The 26,650-nt window shown below is 34.7% G+C and overlaps 1 protein-coding gene across 6 annotated transcripts in view; it reads left to right on the top strand.

Annotated features, from left to right (window-relative positions):
- LOC140049577 (caspase-6-like) overlaps window positions 1-25,759 on the top strand; it is a 36,034-nt gene extending 10,275 nt beyond the window's left edge. For all 6 annotated transcript variants that reach the window (XM_072094483.1, XM_072094480.1, XM_072094481.1 and 3 more), the window contains 7 exons: window positions 573-1,126; window positions 1,321-1,353; window positions 20,253-20,279; window positions 20,608-20,658; window positions 23,745-23,801; window positions 24,424-24,531; window positions 24,770-25,759. In XM_072094483.1, the coding sequence (XP_071950584.1) occupies window positions 577-1,126; window positions 1,321-1,353; window positions 20,253-20,279; window positions 20,608-20,658; window positions 23,745-23,801; window positions 24,424-24,531; window positions 24,770-25,335 (1,392 nt within the window). In that variant the 5' untranslated portion in view covers window positions 573-576 and the 3' untranslated portion in view covers window positions 25,336-25,759. The remainder of the gene's footprint in view (window positions 1-572; window positions 1,127-1,320; window positions 1,354-20,252; window positions 20,280-20,607; window positions 20,659-23,744; window positions 23,802-24,423; window positions 24,532-24,769) is intronic.
- Window positions 25,760-26,650: the final 891 nt, after the last annotated feature.

Below are 26,650 nucleotides of genomic sequence, written 5' to 3'. Positions count from 1 at the left end.
GTTTATCTATAATGGGAAACATATTAGCATTAGTCTTGTTAATATCAAAGTGTAAAGAATCTCAATTTCAAAATAAATTAATACTACAACTGAAAACATATCATTTGATAAATCATCATACCATAATAAACTATATAAAATATATAAAAATATATATAATCTATGTCATTCCTTATGCCTATTTACACAACGTGAAGCGGACCGTCGATTTCCGCTTTGGATAGATACAGATTCTACGTTGGACAAGCTACGCGGTTTTCTGTTTACCGTTACCGTTCGTCTGTGTAATTTGGCGGCAAAAAAGACACATTTCAGTAGTTTGTTGAGTTTGGTGAACTTCCAACGCAATGACGTTTGGGTATCTCAGATTTATTAATCTAAGAGAGAATACAACATTTATTATTGTTGTAATCTTATTGAAGATAAAATACTTTTCGCCCTCCTATTTGCACTAGTTTTAGTATTCGTATAATAGATGGAAGTATTATTTTATGTTAATTGGTTGCTATTGTTAATATTGTTATTCTGTGCTTAAGATTTATATATATATATCTATTGTATTTCTTTGTTAGAACTATGGCTTCTAAGGCTACATCTGGTGATAATAAAAAATACAAGCATCTTAAAAAAGAATTCGGTAAATTGTTCACAGGGCGCTTTATGAAGGAGTTAATATTTCTTGTGTCTGGTGCTGTTGAAGAAATCGATGTTCTTTCCAAGGAGAATGTGAAGCCACTAGATATTTTTAATGAAATGGAACGGCAAGATTCTGTTTCATCTACCAAGTTGAAAATATTTATGGACATTGCTGAACTGACAAAATCTAAAAAGGCTAAACAATTATTGACTGATTACGCCGCTGAAGCAGAGAATAAAACACAATGCTTGAAAGATGGCGCCTCTGTATTACCGTATCGGCATGCCTTTTATAAAGGACTTAAGAACACTACAGATGATGATTACCGTGAGGCACGGGCCTATCATGACCTATCAAAATATGAAGAGACAATAAAAGATATTTGGGACGTCGTTTTATATCTGGAAAAAGAGGAATTCTTACAAACGAGAGGACAGTTGGTGGAGTTTGCTAACCTTCTTTGCGGAAAAGCAGACAAAAAGATAACAGGTAGGCCTATACAACACTTTTTTTTCTCCTGATGTAAAATAATCGAGTTACCAATATGGGCTAATTCAACTTTATCTATTATTTAAATCAATTTTGCTATTTGCTGCTCATGCGTATATTAACAATTTTAATATATAAATAAGCCTATAGTTTATCATAACATTATTACAAGCATGTTGCTACCTTCTTTTTAGATGGACTAAAGACTTTGGCAACAAAGCTGCCGGGTATGTAGCGTACAACATTCTTTATGCAAAAAGTATTTGAACTTACTTCATCATTCATTATTCGTAGTTTATCTATAAATCTAGCTCGTTTGTCCAAAACGTTTTTTTGGCTTTTAATTACTAGATGGTACGCTCGCTTCGCTCGCGTACCATCTAGGTCGTGCCCACAGATGGTTCTCGAATATACAGTAATTTCAGCGTAACAAAACTGGCGATTTCAAATGTACGTACCGCAGGACTATAATACATTGTCGTTTACAGAAACGAATAAATAGACACGATGATTCATGTAGTCAACTAAAATTAGCACCCTGGGAATTACTTCCGAAGGAGAAACTTATCACAAAATGAGTCCAAATTTTTGATTTGGACTCATTTAAAGAAACCCAATTTGTGTTTTGTATGTAACATTAGGGTTGAGGGATGAGAAAGCGGATAGGTACAAAGAGGAACAATTTTTAAATATATTCTTTATCCACTCAGTAACGAAATATTTTGTTCATGTTTTATAAGCCTATACATAATATACCTCTAAATACAGTAAAACATTTGCGATTTAATACTTTGTTAAAACTGTCACTGTCATAATCGATTGAAATATTAAAGTACATGTCACGATACACCACTACGACGTTTATATTTTTGGTAATTATTACAATTAATACAAACGTTGAGAAGGAACTGTCAGTATAAAGTTTATTTGTATATAATAATGTGTATTTACAGTATTGTCAAAGTATTGCAAGAAGTTTATTCTCAAAGGGCCCATATATTTACCTACCGTATGTGTTAAACCAAGGGCTCATAAATTTACCTTGTGTTAAACCAAACTCTGGCAGACTGAGAGATTGGGATGTTCCATTCATCGCAAATCAATACATTTGTATAATCTTATATTAAATCTATCAAAATAGTATTTTTTAAAGAAAATCGGCCTGTCTTCAACATTATGATGCTGTACTCTAGCTGTTCAACCGGTTTTCAGCTATTAAAAACAATTATCGTAGGAGGAGATAGGAAAATGCGAAGCCTCCTCGCATTTTTGTGGCGGGTATTTTTCAAGATGGACATCCATTAGACAGTGTATACCACGATCGGAAAACACTCCTATTTGGGGCAAATCGTTGAACCTAAATTCGTTTTAATCGTCAATAACTAATTATCTAACTTAATTTAATTAGTAAACAGGGTTACATCAGGTGGTTAAAATCAGTACCGAAAGTACGAACCAACTTTATATACCATCGAGTAAAAATTCTAGAAGTAAGGCGCGATTTACCGAATTTTGCCCTTACGTAAATTTATATATAGAAGCACCATATGCCTATATAACGTACACTATAATTTCGCATGACTTATTAAAATTTGTATTTGTATTTCTTTGAAGAAAATACCATGATGAACATGCCTAATAAAAATTATGTTGAATAAGAACAAAACATGACAGTTCCCTAGCGTTCATTTTAGGAAATTATGATTGATTTTTGGCATTTTTGACCTTTGACATATCACATACCTCCGTAAAAACAGTTCAAACATGAGTACAAATTTAAAATATGACTCAAATTAATCGAAATATGTATGTTTCTATTCAGTCTAATAAGGCCTTTCGTAGAAAATGACCCAATATATATTTATTGACCTTTGTCGCCCTGCACTGGTAGTACAAACTTATAATATATCTCAAATAATTGTTAGAAAAAATATATATTTATAGGCCTATGTTGTATATAACACAAATTGTTAAAAATGTAAAAGAATTCTATGATGATCACTAAATTTCTAATTTGTTACATTCAATAGAGTTTTTTTTATAATGTCTGCTTTAATATAAGCACGGTGATATACTGGAATTTAATTAATTAATTTGAAACGTTAAAATGAGGACATCTGTATGAACGAGAAAAAGTCAATAAACCCGGAACATTTCTGCTTGAGACGTTGAGGAAAAATTCAATTTAATTTTTTTTATTTCGGAAATAAAAATGTCGCGACCGGCCCAGCAAGGGAAAACGATTGTTTTTTTGTTTGTCTTTATTGATTAAAAACTCACATTTGAGGAGAATTTCCAATTCACAAATAAACATTACCCGGCATTGCGGGCACTTTTTTTTAAAGAGCAAGTCTTTGCCATACAAGCAGTTAAAGCGGAAAATATATTTCTATTTTGACTGTTTTCCCAAGAACAATTTTATCCATGTTACTTCTTGGGTTAAAGTACAACATGTCTCCAACATTGCGTAACATCTTACAAAGCATTGCTTTACTTCTTTACATATACAAAAAATAATTATGTTGTTTATTTTCAACCTCATTAATATTTTCACATAAATTACTATCGCAAATTGTTCATAGTTTTATCAGTACACTTAGTGGGTAAAATGTTATGTAGCAGTTAATTTAAATTTAAAAAGGCTACCTCGTTTATATGTAACATACACACAAATCTGTTTTTCCCTTTATATTGTGCTTTAGGCTTACAAGTGTTATACATTTCTTCAGTAATGGCGGAATAAATTGGTGGACTGTTAGATTAGATAATATGTTTTTTTATATTATCTATATTAGTGTGTATAAAACAATCAGATTTCTCAACTACTATATATATATCTACCGAGAATCGAAACCAGACCTTCTGCTTGATATGCAGCTGCTCTATCCATTAGACCACTGGGGCTTTCATGGTATATATATATATATATATTTATATTAACATTAGGAACATACTCCCAGATCGGCAAAATTATTCCATTGACTACCAACATTTAAGTTTCAATATTAACCACCATTTTAGCTTTTTTTAGTTCCATTCCAAAATTGTTTATATCTCTACCAAGCTACCTTCTTTGTTTTCTACTTTGGCTGATTTCCGTTAAAGAAAAAATTATTTTATAATAATACGGCGTTATAACGCCCTAATTAGGGCGTTATAACGCCGTATTAGGGCGTTATAACGCCGTAATTAGGGCGTTATAACGCCGTACTAAATATACAATCTGTTCACACGTACATGCGCATGCGTAGTACATCAACAAACCTCTCGGCGCATTCACAGATTTTAGAAAGTCACGTGGTACATTACTGGCCAACTTTGTGTCCAACTATGCCTATGTTGTGTATGGAGTCGAGTCATGTGCTTAAAAAATGTATAACATTCACAAGGTTTTAAATATCAAAACAATCAATTTGTTTAAAGGTTTTTGTTAAGATAACGCAATCTTAAAGTTACTGCGAAGATGATTTTAAACAACAAAATGTAAAAACAATGCATTAGGCCTACTATAGAGAATCGCTGTACAAAATAAACGCGTACAGCCAGCCAGAGCCGTTAAATTAAATGGATTAAAGCTATTTTTTTAGTTTAAAATCATCAAAAAATAATGTTATTATTGTTTTAACAAAAACCATTAAACAAATTGATTCAATCCATTCAAAGTCGCAACTCTTTATGGCTCTGGATTTGTTGATGTACTACGCATATGCATGTACGTGTGAACGGATTGTATAATTAGGGCGTTATATATATATATATATATATATAAACCGCCCGGTAATATACTGAAATTTAATTAATTAATTTGAAACGATAAAGATGAGGAAATCTGTTAAATGAGAAAAAGTCGCCCCCACCGAGACTCGAACTCGGACCGCCTGCTTGATATGCAGATATCCTAACCATTAGACCACTTTCATGGTATTGTTCGAACTCGATTGGATAGCGACTCTTTAAAATTCTCGGCGTGGTACGGCGGAACAGCACTAGTCCTTAGTTGTACGCATGCGCACCAGAGATCGAATTGATACGCCCTCATCTTACAGTATTTCTATTCACGAGGCGGGATCTCCGAAGAGATACTTTTATATATATAAACAAATCAAACCAAGACTCGAACTCGGACCGAGTGTATATATACACACACACACACACCCACACACACACACACTACAGTTTGGTCTCTACAGGCTTTTTTCGTGAGTCGTGCAACTCACTCATCAGGAGTGTCATGACGTCATTTGTTTTCAATTTGTGAGTTGCGTGCCAGTGCGCGTACAATACGCAGGCTGAACGAAATCATATACAATTTGGTATCGTGTGAGATATTCATGCTGTGTAATCATCTTTATTTGTTATTTGGAACCCTTTGGGTGAGTTTAATTAGAATCGTTTATTAATATGTTTAGCCAGGAGTCTGCAGGGGCAGTCTTTGAGTTGTGTACACCTTTAAAAATTAGATATTTTATTGTTGTTAAAGTTCATATATCTAGGCCTCGCTTGACGTTATCACTTCGTTAAGTCGAGTCGGCGTACGAGTGTCTACATCTTTCTATTACTATAGAGGGGGTAGTCGTACTATTCTTTATTATCATTATGTTTCGAAGTATTTGTTGACTACAGAACTATCTACTTAGTGTATTTTGTTTGTTCTTATAGACAACCCAACACAGTTGTTGAATAATAATAAATCTAATAAAGACAACATATTGCAACAACGTATTCACCTCATTATTTCTCACCGATTCCACAACAGCTTCAACAACTAGTGAAATAATTACAATGGCAGACTTAAACAAACTGAAGCTTACCAGACGGAACAGCAAAGGTCAGTTAACAAGGACTCTGTCCATGATAGAATCACTACTTAACGAAAATTGCGAACCAGATGTTTTAAAAACTTACATTATCAAGGCGGAGGAACAGTTCAGAAAAGTTGAGTTAAAACACTCTGAACTGATTGATGTAATTGAAGACCAGGGAGAATTTGAAACGGAAGAGAAATGGATGTCAGAATGTGAGATGGATTTCCTTCAAAAGTTGGTATGTGCAAAACGGGAGATTACCCTGCGCCACTCACAATCTACAGTCGATGTACCATTCTCAACTCCAACAACTCCTCTTCAAACATCAGCCTCAACGCAGCCTGCTGGTACGGTTGCCTCGCCGTCTGCATTCAGTTCACCTACACCTCGACCTGCTATGGCAAGGTCAACGCCTACCATGGCAAAGATGAAGTATCCTACATTTAATGGCAACATCCGGGATTACAAAAGATTTAAAGAATTATTTACACATTGTGCAACTAATCTAACTGAGATTGAATGTTTCTACCAGCTAACTGAATCTATGATTAACAGCAAAGAAAGAAACATGGTTAAAGGATGTATCGATGTGGCTAGAGCTTGGGAAGTGTTAGATGAACGCTACGGAGACAAAGACAGAGTGGTTGATAGTCTGTTGAAGGATCTAGAGAATTTAAAGTCCTATGAAAGTAAGGACAAGATCAACATTCCAGCCATGAGTCGTTTTGTCCAAACCCTTCAAACGTTTGAAACCAGAGCGGAAACCATTGGTTTATCTGGAGAATTGAACAGCAAAATCATGCTGAGCCAAATAAAACAGAGGTTACCAGAAGAACACAGAATAGCTTACTATAAAAGCGTTAGGGACAACGACACAGGTCATTCTCTCACTGGCTTGGTTAAATGGCTGTACAGCCAATTATTGTTACTTGAGAAAGCTATGCCCATGACTGAAACTGAAACATCTTCATCGTCAAAGAAGGCTTCAAATGCTGCTGTAGTGTCATCTGCAGAAGGATACAAGTCAGACTACAATAGAAATCCCAAGTGTGCACTGCATCCAACTGCGAATACTCATTTCTTAAAGAGTTGTAACAAGTTTCGAAGTTTGTCTCAAAAGGAGAAATATGAAGTGATGAAAAAGAACAGAATCTGTTTTAGATGTGGTCACAACAATTGCTCTGCTGGTAAACCTCCATATGATAAGAATTCCTGTCAATTTGCCGCACCTTGTGGAACTCCATCTTGTGGAAGTAACCTTCACTTTCCGGCTGTTTGTCCTGTCTTGTATGAAAGAAAGGATCAACCCAATCTTAATTGCAATGCTCAACCATTTCAACCAGCGGATCCAACCACAGTTGTTAAGCAGGCAGGCATGGTCACCCACAATGGAGAAAGTAAATTACAAGTGACTTTACCTACTGTTATGGGGTACCTGAGATGTGGCAAAACCCACCGTCTAGTGCGTATCTTATTGGATGGTGGAAGCCAAGCGACACTTCTGAGATCGGGACTCATTCCACTTACTAATCAAGATGTTTATCAACAAGGCCAACAGCCATTAAGTCGCGTGCTACAATGCATAGTGATACCGGACCGACATACAGACCGATAGACCGACAGACAGACCGACAGACAGACCGACAGACAGACAGACCGACCGACATAGTGAACTATACTGACCGAAATTACTGAACATGTTTAAAAATGTTGAAATGTTTAAAAACATTTATATTTTTTTAATTTACACGTGCGTAGCCTGTCACTTTCGACGTGCTCGTATAACGTAATTTCGAGTTGAAAAGTAAGTCAAGAAAACAGAAATCGGGCAAAAAGAGTGCGTAATAACATTTAACGCGCAGTGAGCGCGCAAAAATATGCGCACTCATGGCAATTTTGTAAACGCTTAAAATTGCCTGAAATGTACTCTTATTTCATCGAAAATAAATTTTGAAAATTTTAAGTGCGCGTACGCATGCGTTACATGCGCTACGCACGTAATTGTATTGCCTTTATGATGATTTATGCCCTGAAATTTATGAGTACCAAATTTTATTTAATTGTGATTCATGGTTGTGAAGATATGATTACAAACGTGATTTCGTTAAATCGTGCGTAGACCGCGTAATTTTTTATTGCGCACCGTGAAAACATAACCACATTGATTCCTGGCCATAAGGAATATACTGTGAAAAATTGACCTAGCTAGATTAAACAGATATCAAGATAAGGTCAGAAAGCGATAAAACGCATAGTGATACCGGACCGACAGACAGACAGACCGACAGACAGACCGACGTTACGTTGACACCATGATTCGATCGGAGTAAGACGCTTACACAACGAGCTCCTGAAACGCACTACTTAGCATATTAATTTTCTCTAGGCCAATCACGACAAGCCATGTCCGCTGTATTCGAAAGCGAAGACCAGCTATCGTTTGAATCGTTTGTTAAAAAAAAACTTGAATCGATTTTAAAAGGCCAAGAATCTAATAAAGCTGAGCTTTACGAAGCAATATCGTTTAATTCTGCTAGAATAGATGCCCTTGAAGATGAAAACAAGGAATTAAAAACGACTGTCAAAGAGCTGACAACAACAGTTGCTAATTTACAAGGTAGTACAACTGACCTGTTGGCAAAAATTAACAAGACGGAACGCTTTTCTCGTCGTAATAACGTAAGAATTGTTGGTGTGGAAGAGAACACAAAAGAAAACTGTAAGTTAATCTTTGAGAACATTTTTTCCGATTTTTTCAAACTCGATCCCAGGCCAACAATCGAACGGGCCCACCGAGATGGTAAAAGTATGAACGGCAAGCCAAGGCATATCATTGCTCGTTTTCTCTCATACGCTTCTAAGATTGAAGTTATGAAACAACGAAGTTCTGCGCTAGATAGCCAGAAATTTTATATCATAGATGATCTTACTGCTGCCGATCTACTGGAAAAAAAGAAATGGAGATCACAAGTAAAAGAGATGTACAATAAAGGTACCAAGCTTCGTTTTACGGCTGGAAAATGGCGAAATTCAACTGGCATTCCGGTAAACTTTTCGAAATTCCATTGAAATAGTTCCGGTAAACTTTTCGAAATTCCATTGCCATACTAGTGATCGGAATGTTGTTGTAAACACTTGGACTGTCTAAGAAGCATTTCTTCTTTACAAATTCAATCCATTATTAAATTTTACAACAGACTAAGAATCTTTTATCCATTATTTTCCTTACATCTGCATACTTTGCTTAATTTGTATAAGCCTCTTGATTGATTTTACATAATAATTTTACAATAGCGTTTTCAGGAGTCTGTTCTCACATAATTGCATTGTCATAAGATGTTTAAACCACTTAAAACCATTTATTCACCTTTGTTTTATTGTTACCCCCCAATTCTTAACTTGTTTTTTTATATTTACGTTCTTGTACTTTTCTGTTTTTACGTAACATTACCAGGCATCTTTTATTACATACTATTGAATAAACTGATCACATTATGTATCGTTAGATATTCTCATGGACCCTTTTGACAATATAGATGCATTCCCATTTAATCACATTATTGATAATGATGAATTCTTGCATGTCATTCACTATTACTTTTGTGACGATAGAATTGACTTTGATAGATTTAATTCTTTAATTTTTAACCCTTTTGATATTAATTTTAAAGATGTTATTAATGACAACGATGCCCAAATATTTTCCGAAAATATTGAATCTTGTGCCTATGAATATATCGATAGTCTTAACAACAAATATTCAACACAAGATTATTCATTTAGTATCTTTCACTTAAACGCACGCAGTCTTGTTAAACATTTTAACGATATCAATGTATGCGTAGGTGCTATTAACCATGAATTCTCAGCACTATGCTTCACCGAAACTTTTTTTAATCATAATACGCCTTTTTCCTTTTATAATATTCCCAATTATAACCTCTTGCATGTTTCACGAGCTGATAGACCAGGAGGAGGCGTTGCCATTTACCTACACCAGAGATTTAAATATATTCTTCGCCCTGATTTATCATTTATCATTACTAATGGTTCGGAATCTCTTTTCATTGAAATCGATGCACAACCCAAAAACATAATCCTTGGAGTAGTATATCGTTTGCCTGAATTATCCATTAACACATTTAATAAAGATATCTCTAATTTAATTGACACCATTAATAAATGAGAAAAAAACAGCATATATTTCAGGAGACTTTAATATTAACTTGTTAAATTCCAAAACACATAAAGGTACTTCTGATTTTGTTAATACTTTATTTCAATCAAATTAGTATCCTCTTATTACTAGGCCAACTAGAATTACGCGTAATTCTGCAACTTTAATCGACAATATTTTTTGTAATAATCTATATGATAACATTTCTTCCGGAATTCTATATTCGGACATCTTGGATCACTTTCCTGTTTTCTTGTTAGTACATAAATCAGAACCTCTCCAACACCTGAAACCTAAATCAAAATATATATACATAAAAAAAGTCAATGATATTTCAATTTCTGCCTTAAGTAATGATTTGTCAAATGTTGACTGGACTAGTATTTATAACTCCAATGAACCCAATGAGGCATACGCTTTATTCAACGACATATTTAGTACATTATATAATAACAACATTAAAACCACTCGTTCCAGACGCAATATTCGGAAAGAAAAAAAACCTTGGATAACTAAATGCTTAATTAAATCTATCGACAAAAAACACAAATTATATAAAACATTTCTTATATCTAAAAAGCAAAAGGACAAAGATAAATATGTTAAATATCGAAATGTACTTACCAAAATCCTTCGTACTGCCCAAAAGAATTACTTCAGTGACAAATTTGAATTCCATAAAAATAACATCCAAAAAACCTGGCAAACAATAAATGGAGTCCTTGGCAAGAAATCTCGTAAACCGTTTCCTTCTCACTTTATTAACAATGACATTGAATTAAATAATCCTCAACAAATTGCAACTGAATTCAATAATTATTTTACTAGTATAGGGCCAAATTTAGTTAACAAAATACATGTGTCGGATAATGATAATTATACTTCTACCCTACCTCGTCCATGTGTGCACTCTCTCTTTCTTAGTCCTGTAACCGAACATGAAGTTGTCAGTATAATACTTTCCCTCAAAGATAATAAATCTCCTGGGTTTGATGGGTTTTCCAATAAAATTATTAAACGTGTTTCTAATTTTATATGCAAACCCTTAACTCACATTTTTAATACTTCTTTTCAAACCGGTATTTTTCCTGATTCTTTTAAAATAGCTAAAGTCATTCCTATCTACAAGAAAGAAGATCCTCATCATTTCAATAACTACAGACCAATCTCCCTACTTCCTTGTTTCTCAAAATTAATTGAAAAAATAATGCATAATCGAATTTCTTCCTTTTTAACTAAACATAACATTTTATTTAAAGGCCAATATGGTTTCAGGAAAAAGTATTCAACAGATCTTGCTTTATTAGATATTTTTGACAAAATTACAATTGCCCTGAGTAAAAATGAGTTTTCTGTTGGCATTTTCCTTGATTTATCTAAGGCCTTCGATACTATTAACCACGATATTTTAATTCATAAACTTTCAAATTACGGTATCAGAGGCCTTCCTTTAAAACTAATTAAAAGCTACCTTTCCAATCGTGTTCAGTTTACTTCCTTAAATAATTTTAACTCTTCCTATTCCCGTTTAACCTGTGGTGTTCCCCAAGGATCGATTCTTGGACCACTCTTATTCCTGATTTTTGTTAACGATATACCAAACAGCTCTAAATTACTAAATTTTATCTTATTTGCTGACGACACAAATATTTTTTTCTCTCATCCTAAATTAAATACCTTGTTTAAAATTGTCAATGATGAGTTACTTAAAGTTTCAAATTGGCTCAAACACAATAAATTAACTCTTAATACATTCAAAACGAACTATATAATATTTTCTAAACGTAAAATTTCAAATTCTTTAAATGAACAAATATACATTGATAATAAAATGATCAAACGAGTTAATGAAACCCAATTTTTAGGAGTAACCATAGATGCCTCTCTGACTTGGAAACTACATATAAATAAAATCAGTAATCTAGTTTCTAGAAATGTTGGAATATTGAACAAATTAAAACATATCTTCCCTCAAAAAACCTTATTAACCCTTTATAATACTTTAGTTTTGCCTTACCTTTCTTATGCCAATTTATGTTGGGCAATTACTCTAGATAAATTTAATACGTTATGCCCCTGGACAAGTCTAGAGAAAACTCAAATTGACCGCCTTTTTAAACTACAAAAACGTGCACTTCGGATTTGCGCGGGAGAATCATTTAGAGCCCATACAAAATTACTTTTTAAAAGATTTAACGTTTTAAACATTTATGATTTAAATAAATTACAAGTTGCCTCATTTATGTACCGTTTATCTAACAATTTACTGCCTTCACATTTTAATGCTTTATTTACAAGAATTGACGAACGCCATTCCTATAAAACCCGATCCTCTGTTAACAATTATATCCTTGATAATTTAAATGTTAAGGCTCGACGATTTTCTATGTATTATTTTGGTCCCAAACTTTGGACTTCACTCTCAAATGAACTTAAACAGAAATCTTCCTTTTCTAGTTTTAAATCTAATTTCAAACACAAAATGGTGTCAGAATATGCTACATAAATTTTCGCCGATCTTTTATCCTTATTTATTTGGTGGTGATACATGGCATTAAATCCTTCACCCTGGTATTCAATAATCTCCGCTACATTGTATCGTTATACTTGTTATTATACCATATTTAATTATATTTCATATTGTACTCTAATTGTTATCATTATCCCTTTTATCATATATTATATAATTGCCTGGTTTATCTTAACTCCTATAATTTAAATTTTTTTTTATTTCTTTATTTTATGTACTTTCACTATTATATATTCATATTTTAGTCTACTCTGTAGCAATGTTAGTATACTTAGGCATACGGGAGTCACGACTTAAAGTTCAGTGAACTTACTGTGACTTCCATCCACCCACAATTAATATATGTTATGTTATGTAAATGTAAATGATATATATATATATATATATATAAGTGAGTGGAAAAAATAAATAAACGAAACCGACCGACCGACATAGTGAACAATAGAGTCGCTTCCACGCGACTAAAAACACGATCTGAGTCTGGTTGGTGGTAAGAAAATTACTAAGAAACTACGATTGCTGAATTGCTACATTGAAGACGTAAATGGTACATGGTCTTGTCCACTCACCGTCACAGAAATAGACGAACCCTGCGGAGATGCTCCTATAGTATACAAAGAACAGCTTAAACAATACAGTCATCTAAATGAAATTGATTTACAAGTTGCTCCATACCCAACTATTGATGTACTGCTTGGTGTCGATAACACACACTTAATGATTTGGGAAGAGTACCTCCGAGGTGAATGTATCAATGAACCTGTAGCCGTGAAATGTCCTTTTGGATGGTTTATCCAAGGAGGACAACTCACCACATCAGCACTCTTCAACTATGTTAATGTGTCTGCAGTTAGACCAATGGAAGATTTTCTTGGCATTGAGACAATGGGTTTAGAACCAAAGAAGTGCAAATGCTCTGAACATCTTACAAACCGCAAGGCAACGGAAACAATTGATCAGAGTGTGAAACAACTGCCAAATGACCTTCCAGATAACTATGGGTATGCTGTGAAGAGACTAAAGAGCCTAGAAAAGCAATTTGAGAATAGAAGCATAGAATGGGAAGTGTATTGCGAACAAATGAGAGATCAACTGAAAAGAGGTGTCTCTCGTCGAGTGACAGAAGCAGAGCTACAAAGAGATAGAGAGGCTGGAAGGAAGATGTGGTTTTTACCACACTTTTCCGTAACCAAAGAATCTAAAACAACACCTGTGAGAGTGGTATATGATGGGAAGGCAAGATTTCAAGGCCATTCTCTTAATGATTATTTATATAAAGGAGAAAATGTTAATACAGATCTTTTTAGTCGCGTGGAAGCGACTCTATAGTTCACTATGTCGGTCTGTCTGTCTGTCTGTCTGTCTGTCGGTCTGTCTGTCGGTCTGTCTGTCGGTCTGTCTGTCGGTCTGTCTGTCTGTCTGTCTGTCTGTCTGTCGGTCCGGTATCACTATGCGTTTTATCGCTTTAAGACGTTATCTTGATATCAGTTTAATCTAGCTAGGTCAATTTTTCACAGTATATTCCTTATGGCCAGGAATCAATTTGGTTATGTTTTCACGGTGCGCAATAAAAAATTACGCGGTCTACGCACGATTTAACGAAATCACGTTTGTAATCATATCTTCACAACCATGAATCACAATTAAATAAAATTTGGTACTCATAAATTTCAGGGCATAAATCATTATATGGCAATACAATTTCGTGCGTAGCGAATGTAACGCATGCGTACGCGCGCTTAACATTTTCAAAATTTATTTTCTGTCTGTCTGTCTGTCTGTCGGTCTGTCGGTCTGTCTGTCGGTCCGGTATCACTATGCATTGTAGCACGCGACTTAATGGCTGTTGGCCTTGTTGATGTTGCCCTACGATTCCGAGAAAACGAAGTTGGTATAATTGCTGACATTAGTAAGATGTTCCAGGCTATTAAAATCAGTTCTGATGATGCCCGCTTTCATCGATTTGTGTTCAGAGAGAATCCTAACCATCCAATTCAAGTGTACGAGTTGACGACTGTTACGTTTGGTGACAAGCCATCACCAACTGCGGCTATTGTGACTTTGAGGCATATAGTATCTGAGCATGCACCCGGTGATAAACAATTAGAAAGAATTGTTACTGACCAGTTTTACATGGATGATTTGAATGAATCTGTTACTGATGCTAATGAGGCTGACAACTTAAAGTCTACACTCATTGAGACTCTGAAGAAAGGAAACTTCAATATCAGGAAATGGCAATCCAACGTTAGGAATATGTGTGATGAATCAGAAGACGCCACTGCTGCAACAGCTTTGGGAACAAAGTGGGACCTTGTGAACGACACTCTAAAGGTCAAAGAGGTAAAACTAATTCAAGGTCTAATCCCAACTAAACGTAGCATTCTGAAACAAACCGCTTCTTACTATGACGTATTCGGTATGCTTTCCGGTATCCTTGTCCGACCGAAAACACTGTTACAAAAACTGTGGCAACTAAACATTGATTGGGATACACCACTTAACCAGAGAGGTGAACTTTGTGCTATTCTCAGTGAAATCAATAAAGACCTTGAAAAAGCAAGTGACATAGAAATTCCAAGATGTCTTATTCCAGAGCCATTTAGAGGAAAAAGACCATTACCAAAAGTATCTCTGCATGGTGCAAGTGATGCTTCAGAAGATGCTATGGGTATCGGAGTTTGGCTAAGGTGGTCACATGAAGAGTCAACTGAAGCTTATTTGTCGTTTGTGTGCGCCCGAGCCAGACTCACACCACTTAAACAATCAAGCATCCCCAGGAAAGAACTTCAAGCAATTCTGCTGCTTTCAAGGCTGATGCTCACTGTAAAGAATGCTTTGAGGTTTGACATAGTTTATTCAAAGATTTGGACAGACAGTATGACTGCCATCAGTTGGCTGAGAGGTCAATCTAAATCTTTCCGATCGTATGTTGCATACCGTGTAGGTGAGATCACTTCTGAATTTGACCCGATCAAAGATATTGCCTTTGTACCATCAGACCAGAACACTATAGATATTGTTTCAAGAGGAGGAAACATTGACGATATGAAGAAAGTCATCGATGGACCAGGGTTCCTACGATCACCACCAATCTCTTGGCCTAAAACTCCGACAAATGTTCAAGTAGCTCCTGAAGATGGAGAACAAAAGAAATTCCATGTCCGTAATGCTAAGACACTAACACTCAAAATAAAGGCTATCCCTGAATTTGAAAGAATACTTGATCCCACCAAGTTTTCTAGTTGGCCAAAACTTAAGATGGTCACAGCAAGAGTTGTGTCCTTAAAGCAGTTACCAAAGAACCAATGGTTAAAGAAGTTAACTTCACAAATTTCTGAGTGGCCTTCACCACATGCATTGAAGGAAGCTGAGTTGCTTTGGATCCGACAGGGAAAAGCTGAGATAAATTTCAATGATCACAACATCATGAAGCTAGATCCAGTCTTCGATGAGAAAGAAGGAGTGTACCGTGTTTGTGGACGGATTAAGAATGCACCACTGTCGTATGACATAAGACACCCTTACCTACTACCGAAGGGAAGCCATATCAGTTTACTGATTGTTCGGGATAGACACATACACTCTTTACATGGGGGCCACCTGAGAACCGCATCAGAGGTCAGAAAGAAGTTTTGGATTATTGGGGATACCAACATCTCAAAAACAGTTGTACGACAATGTACTATTTGTAGGAGACACAAAGGGAAGCCAATAGAGCAGAAGATGGCTGACCTACCAGACTTCCGAGTGAAACCATGCTCACCGCCATTTAGTTCCACACTCGTAGACTATCTGGGCCCAGTTAACGTTAAACTGAACAAAAATACCACCACAAAAGGATATTGTGCAGTTTTTACGTGTGCCGTGACTAGAGCTGTACACTTAACCTGTGTCCAAGATCTTACTACCCAAGCGTTCCTACAAGCAATGGAACGATTTGTAAGCATCAGAGGAGCACCATCTTTGTTGGTGAGTGACAATGGCACATGTTTCAGAGGGGCTGACAATACAATGAATGAGTTGAATTTGAGACTAGACCAGACGAAGATACGAGAACAATGCCAACGTTATAATGTGCAGTGGAAATTTGGACCACCAGGTGGACCTCATCACCAAGGAGCTGTTGAGCGCATGGTTCAAGAGGTGAAGAAAGGCATGAGACAGTTGGTGAAAGCTGATAGACTAACATTTGTTGAAATGGGAGACGGTGTTCTGTCAGATATCTGGTCTTATCAATAGTCGACCTTTGACAGCCAAGTCATCATCGCCCCTGGATCACCCGCCATTAACTCCTAATCATTTCCTGATTGGAAGAGGTAATTTACAGTGTCCGGAATTACCGTGTGAAGAATTCCATGGAAATTTGAGAAAACGGAGAGAAATTTGTAACTCTATGGTGAATGGTTTCTGGCACCGATGGATGGAGTGTATCCATAAGCTCTCACCAAGACTTAAATGGCAGAAATCAATGGAGAATGTAATGGAAGGTGACATAGTACTTGTCATTGGTGAGAACAAGAAACGTGGTAGTTGGGAAATGGCAGAAGTCAGTAAAGTTTATCCAGGGAAAGATGACCTTGTTAGGGTTGTTGACATAAGATTTGCAGATGGTATCAATGCTAAGAAACCGGTTACTAAGTTGATCATGCTAATGAAGAGCACCGAACGTTCAGACATGTAGTGATTTGTGGATCAAATGATGTTCCTTGATCACTGTGATTGATGATTTAAAGTGTAATTGACATTTATGAACTTTTCATTGTTACATTTAAAGTTGTAGACTTTGTTACTAGTTGTGACCATCCGTCACTTTTTAGGGGCTGGGATGTCATGACGTCATTTGTTTTCAATTTGTGAGTTGCGTGCCAGTGCGCGTACAATACGCAGGCTGAACGAAATCATATACAATTTGGTATCGTGTGAGATATTCATGCTGTGTAATCATCTTTATTTGTTATTTGGAACCCTTTGGGTGAGTTTAATTAGAATCGTTTATTAATATGTTTAGCCAGGAGTCTGCAGGGGCAGTCTTTGAGTTGTGTACACATTTAAAAATTTGTTATTTTATTGTTGTTAAAGTTCATATATCTAGGCCTCGCTTGACGTTATCACTTCGTTAAGTCGAGTCGGCGTACGAGTGTCTACATCTTTCTATTACTATAGAGGGGGTAGTCGTACTATTCTTTATTATATGTTTCGAAGTATTTGTTGACTACAGAACTATCTACTTAGTGTATTTTGTTTGTTCTTATAGACAACCCAACACAGTTGTTGAATAATAATAAATCTAATAAAGACAACATATTGCAACAACGTGTTCACCTCATTATTTCTCACCGATTCCACAACAAGGAGACTATAATTAGAATAATCAATTACAACATTGCTTATAAGCACATTTACTTGTAAAATTAGCATTTGCAGGTGATATATTTTGGAACGTTAGCTGTTATGTAACAATGCTTTCTTTATGTGTCGGCAGGCGGACACAAGTTTGTTTGTTTAATGTCGATAATTCAGGGTGGCGTATGATAAATAATTTCTCTTTGCATTTTTTGTTTGCGCTACTATATGCTTTAGTAGATACCGAGATGCGCCATGAGATTGAATAGTCTGTGTTGTTGTCCTTGAGTGTCCAAATATGTTTACTGAGTTCATCTACTGATGATATCTACTGTCTTTAAGGGCTTTCTGGTATACAGGGGAGGCTTGGTTGAATAGATTCTTGTTGGATGACAAGGACGAGAGTTGTTTGTTTTTTCCTGCGGGTATATTCTTTAGAATGAGCGGTGGGTGGTTACTTTGTTGATGGATATACTGTAACGTGGCGTTTGGTTTGGTGTAGGGCTGGTATGTGTTCCTCGCTAGGTTGAGTGTGACGTCTAAGATGTTAAAGACTTGTTTGTTTGCTTCTATGGTAATCCGTAGGCCATTATCTTTGAATATCTGGCATATGTCTTTTTTTAATTTTAGGTGTGGTGTCTGTGACGGCAAGACCGTCATCTCTGTAAAGTCCTATGTGTATTCCTAGTTTCTGTTGTAACTGGTGTAACAGGAAGCTCCCAACAAGTTCACACGTTTCTGCGCCATCATAACTACCCATAGTCACATCGAATGCTGTGGGGCCTTTCTTTTGCCATGGTTGCTGTTTGTGTGATAATATTGGTATGTACGATGGTGTGTCTTTCGTCGTTGGTAATATCGTTGTATCTAGCAGCGAAGTCTAGTGCCTTGTTCAGTAGGTCGTTGCTGATAGAGGGGTAAAATGCCACGATATCGGAGCATATAAAGTTGTGTTGTTGTTTCTTGTCTATGCTCTTGAACCATTCGATGACCGTTGAGGTATTTATTTTCCATAGATTGATGCGAAGTTTTGATGTAATTTTGCTGTTAATACGATCGAGTATAGTTTTGCTTATCTTGCCTATCTCGGATTTGGTCGGGTTTATTAATCGGCAAGTCGCGTTTTTGCTGAAGTTCGGTTTGTGATCTTTAAGAGTTATGAAGGCATCTTTATTTGCAGTTGTGTCAACTCTGTCGGCGATGTTCAATTTGGTTGCAATCATTTTTGTTGAGAAATTTATTAATTAAATTTCAGTATATCACCGGGTGGATTAGAATTTATGCTGTGCCTGTGATGTTTATATATAACAAAGTATCTCTTCAGAGATCCCGCTTCGTGAACAAAATTCTGAAAGATGACGGCGTATCAATTTGATCTCTGGTGCGCTTGCGTACAACTGAAGGACTGAATGTTAAAGAGTGGCTATCCAGTCAAGTTTGAACAATACAATGAAAGCCGCAGTGGTCTAATGGTTAGGACAGCTGCATATCAATGAGAAGGTTTCGGGTTGAAGTCTCGGTTGGGGCGACCTTTTCTCATTCTCATCTTTATCGTTTCAAATTAATTAATTAAATTTCAGTATAGTATCACCGGGTTGTTTAGAATTTATTATGTGCCTGTGATGTAAACTTCGTCACTTCATGGTACTTTGTTGACTAAAAATTTGTTTTGTATGCTAGCAAAGCTAACACACTCGTCAGGTCAAAAGTACAACCATAACATAGCTCTACAGGGTTACATAACATGAATGGGCAGGAAGTTGGATTTTTTATTTGTTTGTAATTATCTATTGTTTGTGGTTCTTTTTGTGTTATTAATTATACATTTCTTTCTATGTCTATAAGTTTTACGTTTACGTTTCAGCAGGGAATAATGAATTACTTAATATTATTAACTTATTTATAATTAACTTTGAAGACAAATAAAAACTACAAAATATGTAGGTAATATTATAGTACACGGTAACTGTTATATTTAGGCCGCTAACAAAGTATACCGTCGTGAAGACGAACCACGCGATGTCTTACCGTAAGATTTAAACATTTATTTGCGTATTAAGTTGAATTTCCTCTCGCGTTGTTATTGTGACATGACATAATTCGAGTCGGGTTACAATAGTCCAACCTCATTAGTCAAACTGAACACTTTTACTACTTATTTTACGAATCAAATTATATATATTTTTAATGGGCATTACATTTTGATCTAAAAATATGGGTGGGACTCATTTCTTCATTTTAACGTTTTATTTATTTATATTTTATTAGATGGAAAACCGTTTATTGGAGATGAAGGTAGGTCTACTCAGGCCACAAATCATTAACATGTATTTAAGCTCTATTGAAATTGAGGCAAACAGTAGAATGTGTCTGAAATCAATTTTCATATAGTATGTATAAGCAAGTAGGTTGTTTTGGTATTGTATTTTTTGTTACGACTTTAATAACAAAAAAGGTATAGTTGCAATTATTTAAATTATGATGCCAATTGAGTAATTTAACAATCTTGGTATAGTACACTTTAAAACAAAATATTGTTGATTTATGATTTACGATTTAAAAGTATCCCTTAATTAGGCTATTTGGAATGGTTATAAAATTAATGTATTTTATCTATTTTCAGACAAGCTTGAGGAGTTGGTTCCGTTACAGCAAGGAATCTCATTTCAACAAGGTGACCTTTAACATCATTTCATACTTATTTCTACCATGAACACAATTAGTGTTAATACCATGTATTAGGTTTGTAAGCAGGTAACAGTCGTATTTACAATGAGATACAAATAAATACATTTATTTAGAACTCTCACACTTGTGCGAAATAGACCACTTAACTTTATAAACCGGAAACCCATTGGAATTTGTTTAGTACAAGTCATGTACACCAAAGTAAGTTTTCTAACAATAAAGTTGCTTCTCAACGTTTGTATTAATTAATAATTACAAAAAATATAAACGTCGTAGTGGTGTATCATTACATGTACTTTACTATTTCAATCGACTATGACAGTGACAGTTTTAACTAAGTATTGAATCGGAAATGTTTACTCTATTTAGTAGTATATTATTTATAGGCCTATAAAACTGAAAAAAAAATATTTCGTTACAGAGTGGATAAAGAACATATTTAAAAATTTTTCCTTTTTGTACCTATCCTCATCCCCAACCCTAATGCTAGATACAAAACACAAATAATTGGGTTTGCTTAAATGAGTCACGTCAAAATAAAAAATTTGGACTCATTTTGTGACAAGTTTCTCTTTCAGAAGTAATTCCCAGGGTGCTAATTTTGGTTGACTACATAAATCATTGTGTCTATTTTTTCGTTTCTGTAAACGACAATGTTTTATAGTCCTGCGGTACGTACATTTGAAATCGCCAGTTTTTTTTTACGCTGAAGTTACTATGTATTCGAGAACCATCTGTGGGCACGACCTAATTATTGTAATAGTTGTAATACATTGTAATACAGCGAAGGCTCTACTATGATATTTTGTAAAAGTCTGTTGACAGTTTCAGAGAACGGTCAGATACGATAAAGACATTTTCTGGATTTATGTATGGTAGACTCAAGCATATTCGACGAGAATATCACTAAAACAAAACGTTTTCATAATTGACAATACAAGGAACCGAAAGTAGAAGATACACGAATAGCTGAACACCAGATACCTAATGTGCCTTGTGATAATGACCAACAAAATGAATATTGACTTGCCATTCGTTTTTTTATTCCAACTCACTCCAGGTTCTATTAATATGTTCATATGCGTAGTAGGTAGGTAGATGAAAAAACGATAAAAACAAAGAATACTCTCCTCAAGTTACTTGAATTAAAGTCTAAACAACATGTCTTCTTTAAACTCTTAATAACTGGACCAGAACAAAAATTGGCCTAAAGACATAGATAAAGCTATGAAGTCAAGACCTTCCAAATTTCCTGGCAGGCGAGTGTTAAAATCAGACATATACAAACCTATACTTATAATGTTAATATACATGACCGTGACATCCTAAAAAAGACCCAACATTGGCAACGGAATTCTTAGACACGAGTCTTGAATGATCTCGTGAACAACCATGAAGAGGCTGACGTGGATGAACAAATAAGGAAAAAAGTGGTGGTGGTTCGGAAGTCAGATTTATTCCAAATAGGGGTGTTTTCCGATCGTGGTATACACTGTTTAATGGATGTCCACGCTGAAAAAACCCGCACACAATAATACGATATTTGTTTTTAGTAGCTGATAGTATACTTATTTGGTATAACACAAGTAGGTAAATGTATGGGTCCTTGAGGGATAAACATTAGGTCTAATAGTATGGAGCTGAATCGTGGACAACCTATGCTAGACAAGAAAAGAAACTAAATGTATTTCACCTCCGCTGTCTACGGACTATCTTAAATATCAGATGGCAGGACAGGGTAACAAACAACAGTATCCTTTATAGATGCGGCATTCCTTCGATGTTTACATTAATTCGACAGCGAAGGCTACGATGGCTTGGTCATGTCATAGGAATGGATGATACAAGAACTCCAAATGTTATGTTGTACGGTGAGCTAGCGAATTATAAAAGATCCAAAGGACGTCCACTTTTGCGTTTCAAAGATGCATGTAAAAGAGACTTGAAGGCAATGGACATCAATGTTAACACCTGGGAAAAAACGGCTGATGACCGAAAATCACGGAAAGATTGTATTAAGGCAGGACTTATCGCATGGAAATGAAGAGAGGTATCTGAACATCTAGATCACCTACTGGAACTCACACATACTCACTAGATAACTGATGAAATTCTCTCCAATGTTGTCTCCATAGTCAATGTTGACTGAAGGATGCCTGATTGATTGATTGATCAACAAGCTGTTATTTATTCCGAAATAAAGATATCTTAGTTTAAAACTAAAATGTCTGTAATAATATAAACACATATACAAACAAAACTGTATTACTGACAGTTGCTTCTCAACGTTTGTATTAATTAATAATTACAAAAAAATATAAACGTCGTAGTGGTGTATCGTTACTTCACTATTTCAATCGACTACGACAGTCACAGTTTCTACAAAGTATTAAAACGCAAATATTTCACTGTGTTTAATGGTACCGGTATATTATTTATAAAACATGAAAACAAATATTATTCTTTTACTGAGTGGATAAAGAATTTATTTAGAAAGTGTTCCTCGTTTCACCAATCCCTCAAAACCCTAATGTTACATACAAAACACAAATTGGGTTTGTTTAAATTTGACTAAAACATTATTAGACTCATTTGGTGACAACTTTCTCTTTCGGAAGTAATTCCCAGGGTGCTAATTATAGTTGACTACATAAATCACCGTGTCTATTTATTTGTTCCTGTAAATGACATATATTATAGTCCTGCATTAGTAAATTTGAAATCGCCAGTTTTTTACGCTGAAATTACTGTGTATTCGAGAACCATCTGTGTGGACGACCTAGATGGTACGATACGCGAGCGTCTACACTGCACGTCTGGAGAGTGAGAGCGAAGCGAGTGAACTCTCTAGAATTCTTCTAGTTCAGGTGAAAGATCTAATGGGTCTGGGTAATTGAAAATGTGATTTCGGTCCACACCATTCAAAATACTGTAAATGTGTATATTATCTAAAGTCAATCGCAAATCCCGAATAATATAGGCACTGTTCCTTCTGTACCATTAAAACATGCAGTATCATCTACATATTGTGCAAGACGGAAATATTTACGTATGGTATTTATCTTTCCTTAGAAAAGAAAATGGAGGAAACACAACTACCAGTTGCAGATATTGCGATGACGGGCGAAGGTAAATTATTATGAGTATGATCTCATTTTGAAAATGTAACAATATAGTTATACCATTGTGTCTGATTATAATTATTCTTGTTTCTATTCGTTATCAAAGCAACGAGTAGAATTGTTTTCTAGAATTATAATACAGGTATTTCATATTATCTTTATTCTAAAAATGACTAGCTTACACTATTCTGTAGTGGTCAGCATTTAATATTATGTTTAATTTACTCAACTCATCCGGTAATGCTAGGCAAAATTATGTGTCTTAATATATAAAACTTTAAACTACAAAGTTAGAAGTTTATTACTATAATTGTAAACATAATAAGTTATTAACTTTAAAATAAAAACGATTGCTAATAACAACAACTTATTTATTCATTAATATAATGCATTACAAATTAATAATGAATAATTCCCAAAAATCTGCTTACATCAATTTATCTCAACGCGCGACACGCCAACGTTCTATTTAGTAGTGACAATACAAAATTAAAAAATTAGTGAAATTGCAACCAAATGTATTTGAACTTTGATCATGTTATTTTAACCACAATACTTAAATTTGAACTTGTTCAGACTTACAGAATATTGTTTATAAAAATAATATTTGTATATTTTTCTTGTACCAGATTTGGAAATATACGCCATGACCCACACACCGCGTGGAATATGCCTTATCATAAACAATGTTGATTTTAAAGGATTGACAACGAGAGATGGTTCCGATAAGGATGAAGGTATACAACGATTGGGTTTTCTTCGTGTCAATGTTTTATTATTAACTCAATATAAATTTATATAGAAACATATTAATATACAATAGGCCTATTTTTCTATAAAAATCAGTTGTAAGTAGTCTTTCAAACAATTATGTTATTTATCTTTATATTTGTAATGCCAACTTTGTCAATTTAATCAATCAATTACTTAGATATTTTACTATATAAATCTGACAAAACAATGCTCTCTTAACAGAAAATCTAAAACGTGTTTTCAAAGAATTTGGATTTAAAATTGTATCGAAACGCAACCAAACTGCTCAGGAGATGAAGGATGTGATGGATGAAATGCGAAGAAAAGATCATAAAGACTATGATTGTTTTGTTTGCTGTATACTGTCTCATGGTGGATATGACATGGTTTATGGTAGTGATGGAGAAGCTTGTATGATTTTTGACCTTACCGCTAGCGTTGGAGCAAATAGCTGTAAAAGTCTTAACTTAAAACCTAAAGTATTTTTTATACAAGCATGTCGAAATACCAATGACCCAAAAGATGACGGCGGTGGAGCTACTCCTAAAGAGCTCAATGAGACTGATTTCCTCATTGGATATTCTACAGCACCTCTGGCATATTCCTATAGGTATCACGACCCCAATTGTGGTTCGTATTACATTAAAAGCCTGACGGAAGCTTTAGCAACATTACATGATAAGCATCACGTTAATGATATTTTAATTCATGTGAATAAAAAAGTAAGCGAGAACAAGTTACAAGTGCCATTTCCTGCGTTTAGTTTAAGAAAAAGGCTATACTTTTAATTATTAAAGGGCCTTCATTAACTCAAATTCTTATGTTAGGGTCTTTTAAACCGTTTGAATTGTAGATTACAAAACCATGGTACGTTGAAAGATTAAAACATTACAATATATATTATTTGTAATGAAAAATGTTACAATAATGATTAATATGGTGATATTATGATTATGATGGATGATTTCACAATAAATAGGCACATAATGTCAATATCTGAAAGATTTACTTACGATATAGGCATTATCAGTATACTACAGGTTATGATTGTATTGTTCTTTTTAAAACAGATTTAGAGACGTAGTTCAACAGTAGTGAAAATTTCGTGATTATGTAAATAAGAAATGATAACTAACTATTCTAGTAGTAGTGGCAGGCCTACTGTCTGTTTTGTTTGTAGTGGTTTATTAAAAATTCATTTTGTTTGATTAATTTGTCTTTCCAAATTGATATTACTTTTTTGCATTTCCAAAAAAGATGATGCAAACACTCGGCTCTTCCTTATAAGTATCGCATAATTCAGAATCTTTAATTTTAAATTTATGTAGTAAAACATTTGTAGTCAAGAACATATTTAATATTTTATACTAAAAATATCTCAGTCTTATGTCCATTGTACTTATGTATGTTAATTTATATAACACCTCCCAGTCGGCTATATGTCCAAATTCGTTTTCCCATTTGATACAGGTATGCGGCACTAATGCGATTATTATTAAGGTATATGCAAGTTTTGCTATCAATTTTAAATTCGATGCTATAATTACTTCATTTTGTTTGTTTTAACATTATATCATAGTTATTATATTGCATGGCATCTCTCCATATTTTAGGAATAGCTACAATTATACTATGGTATGTCAAAAAATCCACACGTATATCATATTTAATATGAAACTTTTCATAAGACAGCATACTTCCGTTATCATTAAGCAAATCCTTAACTACTGTTATACCACGTAAAGGATATTGCTTAACTGCGCAAACCAAGCGCAAACAGCGCAAACCTAAAAAAAAAAACCAGCGCAAACCTCCTCCAAATGGCTAATTATTGGTTCTATCATGACCAGGACTACCATAGCAAGTAATTTTGTAAATTGTGTATGCTATTATTGTTAATAATCCAAATTATGTAGGCGTTAATAATCCAAATTATGTAGGCCTTAATATCCAAATTATGTAGGCCTTAATAATCCAAATTATGTAGGCCTTAATAATCCAAATTATGTAGGCCTTAATAATCCAAATTATGTAGGCCTTAATAATCCAAATTATGTAGGCCTTAATAATCCAAATTGTGTAGGCCTTAATCCAAATTATGTA

The sequence above is a fragment of the Antedon mediterranea genome, chromosome 5, assembly GCF_964355755.1.
Source record: "Antedon mediterranea chromosome 5, ecAntMedi1.1, whole genome shotgun sequence".
Classification (NCBI taxonomy): Eukaryota; Metazoa; Echinodermata; class Crinoidea; order Comatulida; family Antedonidae; genus Antedon; species Antedon mediterranea.
This window is presented reverse-complemented; position numbering and strand designations above follow the sequence as displayed.